Raw genomic sequence first — 15,879 nt, forward strand, 5'->3', positions numbered from 1 at the left:
CACAATTCATTTAATTATTTTACATTCATTTATAAAAACACATTTTTTAACAATGGGTTATTTTGTGCTTTATAATAATGAACCATGGTAAAATACTTAAGTGATTTACATTCTTTGCTAATGACAACACCCATCACAGATTTTTGTACACTTATACAGCTACTGAAATAATCAGAAGAGCTACAACTCTTCTTAAAAATGACACTCAAGTTTGGTAAGCATGCTAATAATTAGACATTTTTTTTTCCAAGTTAAAACATTAGAACTTTCTAGCTTTCTTTAAAATCTGCAAAGATAACCTGCTCATTTAAGTCATTTTAACCGACAATTTATAAAACAGAGGGAAAGTGTCATTTTAGAATTTTCTGTATAACTTCTACGGTAAAAAATGGATGTCCTCTTTCAAACTGTGATGGCACTAAAATTCTATTTTAGAAATTCTAGATTTTAAAATGTTAAGAAATACAACGTCAGTTATATCTAGAGCGGCATTTTAATGAATTAACCTAATTATTCTTCAGGTCTATAAAGACTTTTCTTCAATGTAGGTGACACTGTCTTACATTCATCTCAGTACCTTAGAAAATAATTCATTTTAGACGTGATCCAAGACAAATGCCAACATATCCTAAATTCTCTTCAATAACAAGGGACCAGTGTATATCATCCTCTAGATTGACAATTTAGTAAACAGATATCAATACAAACCTAAAGCAATAAAATTTATATAATTAATGGTGATTAGTGCCAAATACAACAGACTTCATCCTTATAATTTGGAATTAATTTCCATGCAAAATTTTATATAGAGTATTGATCCTTACTTATAAAGTAATTTTTTATCTTTTTAAGTAATCAAGACAAATAGTAGAAAAAGCATTTTATTTAAATGGAAAAAGCTACATTAAGATCTGTAAAAGGTGTCAATATAATATTGCCTATACAGAAAAAAATTCAGATGTGAATAGCAACAAATAAAAGTTACACGTCTTCCTACTTAGCAGTGCAATTAATTCACATTGTAATAAAGTTAAGTCAAGTATAACAAAATCAAAACAAGTGTTTCTCCATAATCAGTATACTGAGAATTACAGTGTAAAGATCATTTCAGGTTTAAGGAATCTGCAATCAATCTACAGAATACCCTAAGACAAGGGAGACGGACAGTTAATTCATTTCATTATCAGCTGTTGGGTTTTTTCAATACTGTTCACAGGAAAAAAGTAACGAGTTGACATACATGTAAATAGAATATATTTAGTCTATACAGTAAAAAAATACAAATTATAAAGTGAGCTAACAAAGAATGAAATCTGAATACAGATTTATATAACTGACGACATCTTAGACAACACATACAGTATTTTTCATGTAAAAACATGTAGTTTCAGCAAAAAATAATTTGGTTGCTTTTCAGATGCATTGTAGATTTTGTAAGCTGAAGATGCAGATGTCCAAGTATCTTAAAAACCATAATAAATGTCTTTCTTAATGCATACAAAATGATAAATGCTCTCATCACAGTCTCAAGAATATTTTTGGAAGTTTGTTTTGTCTTGCTTCAGAAATACATTTAAAATGGGTAAAAATCAAAGGATTTCATGGTACAATGAAACAGTAAACAGTGCTCGATTTACTGCTAATGTTGAAAAAAAACCTAGATTTTACAGTACTCTGGTATATATGAAAATTTTTTTGATTTTACATTGCATATTTCTGAGTCCATTCTCTTGCGTGTCTGTTGTATCTGTAGACATACAAAAGGGAGGGATATAGTAAAAACATACAAATTAAATCTTTTAGAAGATCTATGTAAAACTGTATACCTTTTTTATGCTTAACTGCAATAATCATACATACACCAATTATTGGGTCAATGTGACTTAGGTTCATGCATAAATAAAACAGAAAACATGAGCCATTTTTTAAACTAATGGATCTCTTTACAACCTATATGAAAATGTACCTAAGTTATACACAACGAAATAAAGAAATCAATTTCTAATAGAAATCTGTAAATGCCAACCCTGAATGGTCATTATCTGTAAAATGCAAATGAATCAATGGTGCCAGCAAGATGTAGCACCTTGAAAATTAGATCAGTTTAGGGGTAGTTAAGGATAACCTTTCCTGGGAGAAGGTAAGGAATATGATATTCAGTAATTTCCAATTATCAACTTTTTAAATTTTAAATTTACTACTTAGAATTATAGATAGTTTGATAGTTACTATCAAAAAACATGCATACTATGTAAATGCAAAACAAGTACTATTAAATAGTAAAGGATGAAACAACAAGTGGGAAGGGATGAGATTTTTTGTAAAAGGAGTAATAGAATTTAAAAAGAAAGGTTTACTCCACTGGAAAGATAAACAAACTTAACATAAACACAATAAGCATAACTAAATGTACTTCAATACATTGATAATACTTATGTTTTGGCAGACTACATAGAAATGCACCCAAATAGAAACTAATATAAGCAAACACTTACTTTTCTTTGTCTGATTTATAGATTTGTGCAATATCTGGTACTAAGGGGTCATCTGGATTGGGGTCACAAAGCAGAGAACATATGGACAATAAAACTAGATTTAAAAGAGAACATCATATTAAGTAATGAGCTTTCTACTTTATATGAATTACACATGTGAAAATAATTTTACTGAATAGACAATAAACTTATAAAGAAAAAACAAAATGAACACATTAAATTACATTTGAGATTAATTTTGGTTGGCAGCAAATATCTTTAATTTTTTTAATTACAAAATTACCATACAGTGTATATAATACAAAATTATTATCACTTTTGCAATTTTAAATTCTATTTGAATTTCTATTTATTTTAAAAATGTGAACCTCCAAAGTAGCTATTAACTTTTTTTTTTTTTTTTTTTTTTTTTGCTATTAACTTTTAAACTCAAGAGTTCTCTACAAAAATATTTTTTAGGTAACACACATATACTCCGGATGGTACATAGTTGGAAAAATATTCGAATAGCATCCTAACTTTATTTATTTTTTCTTTTTTTTGCGGTACGTGGGCCTCTCACTGTTGTGGTCTCTCCCGTTGCGGAGCACAGGCTCCGGACGCGCAGGCTCAGCGGCCATGGCTCACGGGCCCAGCCGCTCTGCGGCACGCGGGATCCTCCCAGACCGGGGCACGAACCCATGTCCCCTGCATCGGCAGGCGGACTCTCAACCACTGCGCCACCAGGGAAGCCCCATGCTAACTTTAGATGTTTCTTAGAGATACTTTTTTACTTTAATAAGAAAACTGTCCACTTTTTATTCTACTTTAATGCAGAAAATCTGTGTCCTAAACAGTTCAAGGTAAAGCAATCAAATTACAGTTAACAGTTCAAACCGCTTTGGGAGATGGCGCTCATGCACTGTTTTACTTGGGCTTAGAGCTAAAGAAGGAAGATCTGTAAGATTATTTTCAATGAATTTTTTTTATTCCATGTACATTATTTGTAGCAAATGCATTTAAAAAATAATAGGCACAGCTATCATTACATAACTTGTATATTTTTAAATATAAATGAAAATTGATAAATTATAGTAGTTGTTTCTTGCATGTTGTATCAAAATACTAATGCAAACAGCTACACTTAAAAAAATAAACAACTAAGTATCTGAAAAAGAAGGGAACAAGGACTCTGGTTCCTCATTTGTCTGCTTCCATGCCACCACTTCTGAGGGGATATGTAGAATCTTTGGAACAACATTCCATCTTCACCTTCCTCTACTATGTTCCTTTATCTTTTCCTACTCTTACAAATCCAAAGGTGAATTTATAAGGAAGGCAGAGTTGATTCTTAAATGACTTGGAAAGGGGGTGCTATGGGCTAACAAAAACTAATATTTCATTCATCTTTTTAATCTTTCATCTGCCCAATGGAATTTCAAGCCTGTATATTAAACCAACTGGGTAAGTTATCTGGGCTCACACCTCCAGAAAGTTTCCAAACTAAACTCATGATAAAAAGCGAAATAAGATATTTAAAATATTAAAAAGTGAAACATGTACAATAAAGAAAATATAAGCTACTTAATAAAATAGGCAAGAGGGAAGTTCCTCATCTCCCCACTCCTGCTGCCAAGAGCCCTGTGCCCTGATTTCACTATTATGCACACAAATCAAACGTTTTCAGATAAGGAAAAAGATAACAATATATAACATTCATTTGAATGCTTACTATGTGCTAGTTGCATAGTAACCATATGTGGTAATACTATTATAATCCCCATTTGACATATGAGGAAACTGAGGCTGTTTGAAACTGTTCTTAAAGGACAGTTTCTAGAAGCTACCAAAACTATTTTTTATAAAAAGCTACCAATGGCAGAAGGTAAGTGTTCAACATCTGGCAGTCTGCGCTCTCTAAGTATTTAGCTGCATATGCTAAATGAATTTCATTTTGTGATCCTAATCCAGGAAAGAGAATATTAATTTGAAAAACCCTATGACACAGTATCTTTCCTATATCTAGTGTGTAACAGTTATATTATGTGAAAGATTTTTAAAAGGACACTAGAATCTACATGAACATTTTATAGGGATATGTTAGATCAGAAAAATTGCCATTCATGAATAACTAACCAATCTGAAGGGCTGTTACTTATCTAATACTTGAAATACTCATGGCTATGGACACTGCTTCCTCTAAACCTTATCCATTTTTAAAACAAGTTATATATTCAGGTAGCATTTATTTAAAAAAATTTTTTTAATGACCATGGATTCCTCCCCCAAATCCTTCAAGAGAAACAGTTTTCTTAAATTTTATAAAAAGGGAAAACTACCAAGTTACTTTCAGGGGTAGATGGTTCTAACTCAAAACAATAACTCGGGCTCTCTTCTGTTAGAGAAACAAGACAAAATTAAGAGGCTGGCAAAGCAAATAACATTAGCTAATGAAACAAACGGCTTCAGATGCCCTATATACACATCTCATAATTTAGCAAAGAATAATGCTATTCAACTGTGAAAGTTGAGAATCTGCATGGATTATGTATCAGTCCTTACAATTATGCTACTGATTATTTGAAGTTTAGACTAACATGCTATATATACTACATTATTCTAAAGTGTGAAATATGTCTTTCATTTTTTTTGGCCACACCATGCAGCTTGTGGGATCTTAGTTCCCCGACAAGGGATTGAAGCTGGGCCCTCGGCAGTGAAAGCGTGGAGTCCTAACTACTGGACTGCTAGGGAATTCCTGTCTTTCATTTTAAATCATTTACTTTATCTGCCATTCTGACATTTCCTCTGAGATGAAGTAAAGGAGATGTAAAGCTTTACTCATCATGTCAATAAATAATTCCATTTAATGAATGGGACATCTGGTCCTAAAATCTTATTTTTACTTCTGTATGTCTCTCTCTCTGTCCCTGTCTCTTTCTTTTTAAAGATAAAGCTCAAACTAAAGGGGTGAAATGTCAACAGTTCTTATCCCCAAATTCCTAGTTCTAACATTTTAAATTTCTCTCGTTTCATCATTTAGATCTGCCCATCAACCCCCTAAGCAAGAGTAATATAAAAGCTATGAAAGCAAAGCAAAAGCAAAGCAGAAGAAAACACAGTAGATTGGTTTTTTTAAACTTTGGTCCCTAAGATATTTCTGCTGTATTTTTCCTGTCTCACTGTTATCAACTGTTGTAAATCTGATAAATGAAATTACCTTTTGATACAGTCAGAGCTGGTGACCACTGTGACCTCAGGATATCAAGACAAATACTTCCATTACTGTTTATGTTTGGATGGTAAATTTTTGTTGTGAAAGCAATCTAAACATAAAACAAAACAAAACAAAACTGTGACAATCCATGAACTATGAAAGCAAACAGAACCAATTTGCTCTAGGGTAAAATGTCCTCAATTTTATGTGATCTTAGAGGAGAATGTATTCAACACAAATTGGATGAGCATCTACTTTATGTGCACGTAGCTTTAGCTACTGATAATGTGAAAGCAAAGCCAGTTTCCTGCTCTCCCCAACCCCAAGGAATTGAGGAGTATTTTGGAAAGTGTGATAAATAAGTCTATAATAGGTGGTATGACTGGTTGAGTAGCACCTAAAGTAATTAACCATGGCTTTCATCAACCCTCAAAGCGATCCTTTTCTTAATTTGATTATCAATTGATACCTGGATCTAGAAATAGGCTGCTGATCTTATTCCAGAGGAAAGTTGAGGGGCCCCAGCTTATTACCTGCCCTAACAAATCCACCAAGAATTCTAATCTTCCATGAGAGTTGTTACATCATTTCATATGTTATGTTAATTAGGTGTTTTAAAAAATCTAAAATAATTATTTCCTCAGTGACAGAATTTGTTAATGATTTTCTGCCTCATTGACACCCCCATCATTTGTTGGCTTCCTCTTTAGATCTAAGTTAAATTTAATGAGAATGTGTTTTAATCTTTCCTACACTAAATAAAAGGACTATGTCATATTTACTTTTGTATTTCCCAATGCAACAGAACATGGTAGGTGCTCAATAAATGTTTGTTGAATACTTAAAAACTGAGAAAGAAGGGTCAACCTAGGAAAGATAATCCCCTAAATGGAAGAGTCTAACTCTTGACCATAAAAACTTCCCAAACTACACATATCTAATGCAGAGGGAAAGACAGGTAGGGAAGCTAATTTCTAGCCTAACAGATACTGCCTTCTGTTTATAGACATAATACAATATTTGAGTAAGAAACCATATTTTAGATTCATTGATTTTACAGAACAGTTTGAACATGCCAACCTACCCACGGTTTTTTCATGAAAATATCTCTGGATAGACAGTAAAATCCCTGACACAGGAGTCACGTCAATCATAAAAATAAAAATACCTTTGGTGGTTTAAAAGGATAGTCTGTCGGAAAATGTACAGTGAGAAAGAAGACTCCACCTTGATATGCGCTATCAGGCTGAAATTACAAAATAATCACATCAGTGTTTGATTACTATATTTATTATTAGTAACCCAAGATGATTCCCTCCAAATATACCAGATTGAAAAAAATGCCATCATTTTGTCATAAGTTCAAATCATTTACCTTAAAAACAGGTTTCTCTTTGCAGGCATGAAGGAGGACTTTCCAACAATCATGCCAACGTCATAGTTTAAAACAAAACAAAAATAGGACATACACAGTGGAGTGGTGTGACTTGCCCAAACAAATCTGTTTATGAGTATAGACTGTTAAAGGTCAGTAAACACACAAGACTGCTGTGAGAAAATAAGAATTTTCTGTAGCAGTAATCAGTATAAAAGAAAAGGGTTGGGGCTAGTGTTTTTCTTCTTAATTATAACACTTAAGTTCTCACGGTCCTTTAAGGGGCAAGAATAGAGATGAACTGAAAGGACCAACTTATGAAAAGAAAAGGCTAGGTGACACTGTTACATAATTTAGACCTCAAATCTTCACTTAGTAACAGTTTACAAAACAACGTGGGAAATGCAAAAAAGCCCCAAACAAAACTAGATAAATTCAGTTTCATAGAATTATCGAATTAGGAATCAACTTTACAAGAGGAATTTAAGTTTGGCCATATCTCTTTATAGCAATTAGGAAATACTTAAAATGTTACAAGCAAGGAAAAAAAAAGGATGATTAAAAAAAGGGAAAAGGGGGAAAAAAGCAAAAATACCTTAAATTCTATTTTAATTCATTTATATTGAATTAAAAGTATCACGTATATTAACATTTTGGTAATAATAGCAAGGCTATCATTACTTCCTCCTTAAGTTTCTACATATACATTAGAGGACTGTAGCGTATAATTATTCTTACTATACACATAGTTTAATTCTAGTTCATCAAAAATTATATGGAATGTAGAAAATGTAAGTTAATTACAATCAACAGATATGGTCTTCTTAGATGTTCAAATTATATTATTGAGTGGCATATTTACATTACTACAATAAAGAGGATATGAGTAACATAATTGTAACCATTTGCTACATGTGATTCACCTGAGAAATATTTGTGATGGGCTATAATTCAAACAGTAAGGGTGCGACGATATTATTTTGAAGGTTCTTGGTAAGCAATGAAAATCAAATAACTAGATTCTTATTAAAAGTTGTTAAATAAATATGTTGCACTTCACCCTTTAAAAAACTAACTTAATAAAACAATTTAGTAATTTAAGACACTTGCTCAGGACTCCTGCTCTGAAAATTCAATAACTGTTGTATTTTTTAAAAGTTAAGCATGAGGCAATATGATTAAAAACTCTATGGCTTACTAGATAAAGATCTTTCAAGGCAGGGAGGAGAGAATGATGTTAACGGAAACATGTTACTAATGCAGTCTTTACCCAGAAAGTAGATTTGAGCTGTCAGTGCCTATTCTTATGCAATCAGATTTTTGCCCACAGAAAGAAAAGTCATAACTGCTTCTCAGGTGTAGAAATAATCTTAACAAAGGTAATAAGTATTAAGAGAAGCCAGTCATAGAATAGTAGGTAATTCTGAGCTCAGGACAATGCAACAAAAGAGGCAAATTCATGATGTGGCAACAATAGAGCCATTGCAATATTTTATCTGTTCCTCTCACACACAAGAACAGTGATGAGACTTATTGCAAATTGGTACTTGTTACTTGTAGGAATTCCATTATTGGGTTAATTAGACTTATTTCTAATCTACTAAAATGTTGATGTGAGAGTAATTACGCTTAGTTCTGAACAACTGACTTTCTGCGTTTAAAAAAAGATAAACACGCAGCCTGGTTGCAAATTGTGGGTGATTCATTATTATGCATAATGATCAAGGATTTGGCAAAGTATTGTAAATGTGTTCCTAGCAAGTATTTGCCACCAGGGCTCTAGAAAATCATCATAAATCCTTTACTCATATTTTGCTTTCTGAGTGATTCAGAGTACAAGAAAATTCAACCCTAGCCACAAACATCTGATCAAAGGTGAAATGCCAAGAATGAAGGATGGCTGAGGGGATTAATTTCACACAAATGAATCATACTTACAGGCCCCATAATAGTTGCTTGCCAGTGGAACACTGAAACAAACAAAGGAGTTTTGGAGTCATTAACAAGTGTTCACACCTGTATTATTAATGGTAGCAAAATCCTAGCAAGAGAGCAAAGCTTACAGTCATCTCCCACAGGTCCAGCCGAACAGTGAGCAGGTGGGTCGCGCTGTAGATCACTCAATTCCTGAAGCAAAGCAAAAATACTTAAGGTTAATTATTTTCCAGTGAAACACATAATAATCCATGAAGACATAAACTACTCATTTAAAAATCATTTTAGGCAGTTCTATTCACAATATGGACACATAAAATATACTCTGTCACTGATGGGTAGAAGAATATGGAATGAGGTATTAAATTCCTTCATGAGACAGCTCCAAACCCTGAAAAAATTAAATGGATTAAAAAATTGTTTTTCTTTAGCATCCCTAAGACAAACTATTTTTGAGTATCTATTACATGCAGGGTAACTTATGTAAATGCTAGGTGTATAATATATAAAAAACAGATCCTACTTCAACCAGTTTATAATCTAATTTGGGAGAGTGAAGGCTCACAGAGAGATGGATATTTAAGGAACAACATGAAGGTTAAATGGAAAGAAAGGAGAGCAGTTGGGCCATATTTTAAAGGCTAGCACATTGATTCATATACTCTTTTCTGCTCTCAAGGAAGCAAAGGAAGGATCATGGAAATGGCACAGCTTTAGTTGGCCAATCCTAGCCTGGCATTCCAATCCTACCATAACTAGCTCTATGACTTTGGGGAAATAATTTACCTTCAGTTGGGAAGGAAATGATCACCACCAACTATGAAAGGTGTAAATTCAATATAAAAGACTATATATTAGAACTGAAGAACCTAATTTAGTTACGAAGATAAGGGAATGTCTCTGAGAAAGTGACATTTCAGCTGAAATCAAAAGGATGAGTGGGAGTCAGTTTTGGGAGAAATGAGTAACGTGAGGCAGCGTGGCATAAGATGAGGATGAAAGAGTAGGCAGAGGCCAGGCAGAAAACTGAGAACAATATACACCATATTAAGGATTAGGGGTTTTATACCAAGTGCATTGGGAGGGGTTTTAAGAAGTAGCATAATCTGACTTAAAAGATGGCTCTGACTGGTCTATGTATTGAATGGATCAAAGATGGGAAAGAGGAGAAGCTACCAGATTAGTTATTACAGGCTATAACAGGGGCTTGGACTGGAGAAGCGGCAGATAAAAAAGTGGATGGATCTGGGATATTGTGAAAGGCTTACTTATCACAGGATTGACGATGAATTACGCGTACAGAGGAAGGAGAAAGGTCACGAATATATACGTTGAAGACTAGCAGCAGCTAATATTTACTCGATGTTTTACCATCTTAATAATCCTGAGAGGTAGGTGTTATTATGCTTCCCATTTTACAAATGAAGAATAAAGGTGACACGCTTCACTGTGTGCTCACAGAACTAGTATAGGGTGGAAATGGTATTCAAACCCTGGCAGTGGGACTTCTAGCTTTTTAGTTTCTACAGGTGTAGATACCATTTACTGAGATGTGGGAATATACTACAAGACATGTTGATTTGGAAAGTAGATACACTGAATCTGTGATCCTTGTGAAATCAAAGGAAAATTTATTCAACATACAGGGCTAGAGCTTAAAAGAGGATTAGAATAGAAATCAGAAAAATCACTGTATATACCTGTTATTTAAAAACTGTGGGAATGATGTAAACATTTTCATGGGAACACATGTAAACGAATACTGCACTCATCAAATCTAAGATGCCATCAATGGTAAATCACATCCTTATTTTATGTACCAATAATTAAGGAGAAACACTGTCAATTAATATTAAGACACCAACAATTATATAAGATGCGTCCAGATTTTAGAAATGTTAAAATGAAAAAGATGTACACCTTAGACTCATTGCAATCAGTTCAGTGTCCTAATAGAGACAAACAAGGAGTAGGGAAAGGCTTTCCTAAGAAAGTGATATATGAGCTAAGTAACCGAGCCAAGTGCAAACTCAAGTCTCCTTCCAAGTCTTCTGGTCTTTTCCAGTATACCTCAGTATTTCATTTTTGTTTTTGTTGTTTTTTCCCCACAGTTCCTGCTGTCCTTTTCTTCCTGACAAGAATTAACTAAACAGAGTTAGCAGCTTCTTTGGTCCTAGTACAGTTAAACAATAAAGAGGAAGATTTCAGTGACAGTGGTTAAAAAGCAAGGCTTTGAAGCCCAAGTCCAGGTGCCATCACTCATCTGCCTCATGATCTTGGGCAAAACTCTTTTTTTCCTCCTCTATAAGCCTTAGTTGTCTTTAATGCAAAGTGATATTATGACTTTCATCCACAGTTTCTATGACAAACAAGTAAAATGACACATATGAAGCATACAGCAGTCTCTGGCACATAGTAGGCATTCAAATAAATGTAAAGTTAATACAGGATTCATAACAACCATCCAATTCTCTAGTAGCTGAATACAATTATTGAACCAGTTTAAATGATTCGGGGAGGAGCAGTTCCCAAGTCATAGCCCCATTTTATTTACTTATTTATTTTTGGCCTCACCAGGTGGCTTGTGGGGTCTTAGTTCCCCCACCAAGGATCGAACCTGGGCCCCCCTACAGTGGAAGCACAGAGTCCTAACCATTGGACCACCAGGGAATTCCCCATAGCCCCATTTTAGAATGACTGTTCTTTACTTAACTGTTTTCTAATTCGGTCTTTTAGGAGATTGCTTTTGAAAAGATTCATCATGTTGAGTTTTCTAAACATTAGTGTAAATGGGTAAATCGAACTTCTTGGACCTTATTTTATTTTAATTTTTTTAAGAGAGTATTTTTTTTTTAATTTTTATTTATTTATTTTGGCTGTGCTGGGTCTTCATTGTGGCATATGGGCTTTTCTAGTTGTGGCGTGTGGACTTCTCTAGCTGCGGCATGCAGGCTTAGTCGTGGTATGTGGGATCTTAGTTCCCTGACCAGGAATCGAACCCGGGTCCCCTGCATTGGAGCACGGAGTCTTACCCACTGGACTACCAGGGAAGTCCCTCTTGGCCCTTACTTTAACTAGAAAACTAGTTAATAAGAAAACGATAGTCTCCTATGAAACAGAAACAGAATCACGGACATAGAGAACAGACTGGTGGTTGCCAATGGGGAGGGAGTTGGGGGAGGGGTGGAGTGAGAGGTTGGGGATAGCAGATGTAAGCTTTTTTTTTTTAATTTAATTAATTAATTAATTTTTCGCTGCATTGGGTCTTCGTTGCTGTGCGCAGGCTTTCTCTAGTTGCAGACAGCGGGGGCTACTCTTCGTTGCAGTGTGCGGGCTTCTCATTGCAGTGGCTTCTCTTGTTGCAGAGCATGGGCTCTAGGCGTGCAGGCTTCAGTAGCTGTAGCGTGCGGGCTCAGTAGCTGTGGCTCATGGGCTCTAGAGCACAGGCTCCGTAGTTGTGGCGCATGGGCTTAGTTGCTCCGCGGCACGTGGGATCTTCCCGGACCAGGGCTCGAACCCATGTCCCCTGCATTGGCAGGTGGATTCTTAACCACTGCTCCACCAGGGAAGCCCCAGATGTAAGCTTTTATATATAGAATGGATAAACAACAAGGTCCTACTGTAGAGCACAGAGAACTATATTCAGGATCCTGTGATAAACCATAATGGAAAAGAATATATATATATATAAGAATGTGTGTGTAGGGACTTCCCTGGTGGCACAGTAGTTGGGAATCCACCTGCCAGTGCAGGGGACATGGGTTCGATCCTTTGTTGGGGAGGATCCCACATGCTGCGGAGCAACTAAGCCCGTGCGCCACAACTACTGAGCCTGTGCTCTAGAGCCCGTGAGCTACAACTACTGAGTCCACGTGCCACAGCTGCTGAAGCCCACACGCCTAGAGCCCGTGCTCCGCAACAGGAGAGGCCACCGCAGTGAAAAGTCCACGCACAGCAACGAAGAGTAGCCCCCACTCGCCACAACTAGAGAAAGCCTGCGCGCAGCAATGAAGACCCAACGCAGCCATGATAAATAAATTTATTTATTTTTTTAAAAATAATGTGTGTACATATATCTATATATACCTATATATATGTATAACTGAATCACTTTGTTGTATAGCAGTAATTAACACAACATTGTAAATCAACTACACTTCAATTAAATATAATTTAAGAAAAAGAAAATAATCTCTAATTGTGGTTAAAAAACTGTAATGATTTGCATGTATATATTTTACGGAGTAATGTATATGTGAGTAAATCATACATAAATACAAATTTATTTTGTTTACTAATAAAAAAAACCCCAAACCATGTTTTACATGGAATAGCCCTGAATTGTGTTCAAATTTCAAATGTCAGACTGTTCTTTCAAATCCCTTCAAAATAGTATAGAAAAATACTCATTATCATGTTCTTATATTTCTGTGCCCTGATTTTACCTCTTGATAGAAGTTAGACCTAAGAATGAGAAAGATAAAATCTAACAACGGAACTCCTGCAAAGGCCAGGTTCTTTAAAAAAAATTAATTAATTTTATTATTATTATTTTTTTGGCTACGTGGGTCTTAGCTACAGTATGCAGGATCTTTGTTGCGGTATGCGAGATCTTTCGTTGTGGCACGCGGGGCTTCTCTCTAGTTTTCGCGTGTGGGTTTTCTCTCTCTAGTTGTGGTGCGTGGGCTCCAGAGCGTGTGGGCTCTGTAGTTTTGTGGCACACAGGCCCTCAAGTTGAGGCACAAGGGCTCAGTAGTTGTGGCGCATGGGCTTAGTTGCCCCGCGGCATGTGGGATCTTAGTTCCCTGACCAGGGATCGAACCCATGTTCCCTTCATTGGAAGGGGGATTCCTTTTTTTTTTTTTAAATTAATTAATTAATTAATTTTTAATTTTTGGCTGCACTGGGTCTTCGTTGCTGCTCAAGGGCTTTCTCTAGTTGTGGCAAGTGGGGGTTACTCTTTGTTTTGGTGCGCAGGTTTCTCATTGCTGTGGCTTCTCGTTGCAGAACACGGGCTCTAGGAGCGGGGGCTTTAGTAGTTGTGGGACGTGGGCTCTAGAGCGCAGGCTCAGTAGTTCTGGCGCACAGGTTTAGTTGCTCCGCGGCATGCGGGATCTTCCCGGACCAGGGCTCGAACCCATGTCCCCTGGATTGGCAGGCGGATTCTTAACCACTGTGCCACCAGGGAAGCCCGGAAGGTGGATTCTTTACCACTGGACCACCAGGGAAGTCCCAAGGCCAGGTTGTTTTTTTTTTCTGAGGATTACAGTTGCCTTTACTTTGTCATTTATCACTTTCAATATTTTATTACTTGTTTTAGAGTGAACATACATTATATCATATATTATACATTATACATATACATCATAATCAGAATTTAAAAGCTTTGTTTTAATTTTTAAAAGGAAGGCAGGTGGGCAGAAAAAGTGAAGAGCTGGGAGCACAGAGCTGGACGTGCTAGGCTCCGTGCCTGGGCTCTGGGCAGTGAACTCACACATCCTTTCTCCTTTTCTCAGGACCATGTTCTCTGTGAAGCCAAGGCCAGGTTCTTAAGTTGTCTATTTAAAGCTCACTTATAGGAAAGAGGCAGCTGATGGTACATCAAACATTCTTAATAGTCACATAAATCATTAAATTACTACTAATACTGACACAAGTGCTTTGGTAAGGAAACTTAAACGCATCCTAGACTTTTTTAGGAGGGTCTAAATTTCTAATGTTCTTTTTATCAAAATATGTGTCTGCCGCTATATTTAAGATGGATAACCAACAAGGACCTACTGTATAGCACAGGGAACTCTGCTCAATGTTATGTGGCAGCCTGCATGTGGCACCCTGCATGGCAGTTTGATGGAGAAATGGATACATGTATATGTATGGCTGAGTCGCTTTGCTGTGTACCTGAAACTATCACAACATTGATAATCGCCAAACCCCAATGTAAAATAAAAAGTAAAAAAAAATGTCTGGAAATATGCCCTATTACACTGCTTGGAAATACACAACTGAAACTATGGTGCATATGAACAGACAGAATGACCAACAGAAAACAAAAGGCACAATACACACCCTTCCCTGCCTACAAAAATAGAGACCTTAAATTTGAAAAATGAAAAATTCTGAGTTGTGCTAGGGAGGTGAAAATATAAAACAAACAAAAACTATAACCAAACAAATCAAAACCCCACCTTTTTGCTCTTAGTCTATTCAGAAGCCAGTATACTTTTAGACAAACACAAGAAATCAAGGACCACTTATACTTCTCCCTTTTGATTTAGTTTACTCAAAGTTTTTCAGAAATCACCCAATTACCTGATTTATGCTTTCTCTACCATAACTGGCATTCTTATTTATCTACTTTTGGCATCACAGCCACATATGGAGTACTAAAAATAATTTAATGATTCTTATGTTATTTCAAAAGGAAATGCTAGGATCAGTAGTCTCTTCCTTTGCTCTTCTCTCCACTCTTTAAGAATTAACACTGAATTATACAAGTTGCTCAAGTCCATAAGATCCAGTTTATCCCATGCTGATTAACAGTTAAAGGTCTCAAAGACAAAGCATTTAAAACCATTCATTTTTTTCCACATCTTTATTGGAGTATAATTGCTTTACAATGTTGTGTTAGTTTCTGTTGTACAACGAAGTGAATCAGCTATATGGATACATATATCCCCATATCCCCTCCCTCTTGAGCCTCCCTCCCACCCTCCCTATCCCACCCCTCTAGGTCGTCACAAGGCATCAAATTGATCTCCCTGTGCTCTGGCAGCTTCCCGCTAGCATTCCATTTTACATTTGGCAGTGTATGTATGTCAATGCTACTCTCTCTCTTCGTCCCAGGCTTCCCCTTCCCCCTCTGTGTCCTCAAGTCC

At 35.8% G+C, this 15,879-nt stretch overlaps 1 protein-coding gene across 1 annotated transcript in view; it reads right to left on the bottom strand.

The window, feature by feature from the left end:
* Positions 1 to 865: 865 nt before the first annotated feature.
* Positions 866 to 15,879, bottom strand: part of UBE2D1 (ubiquitin conjugating enzyme E2 D1) — a 34,966-nt gene continuing 19,952 nt past the window's right edge. The window contains 6 exon segments of the mRNA XM_028481411.2: positions 866 to 1,747; positions 2,496 to 2,589; positions 5,695 to 5,800; positions 6,860 to 6,937; positions 9,005 to 9,036; positions 9,130 to 9,193. Coding sequence (XP_028337212.1) covers positions 1,702 to 1,747; positions 2,496 to 2,589; positions 5,695 to 5,800; positions 6,860 to 6,937; positions 9,005 to 9,036; positions 9,130 to 9,193 — 420 coding nt within the window. The 3' untranslated portion in view covers positions 866 to 1,701.

Source organism: Physeter macrocephalus, chromosome 20 (assembly GCF_002837175.3).
Source record: "Physeter macrocephalus isolate SW-GA chromosome 20, ASM283717v5, whole genome shotgun sequence".
NCBI lineage: Eukaryota > Metazoa > Chordata > Mammalia > Artiodactyla > Physeteridae > Physeter > Physeter macrocephalus.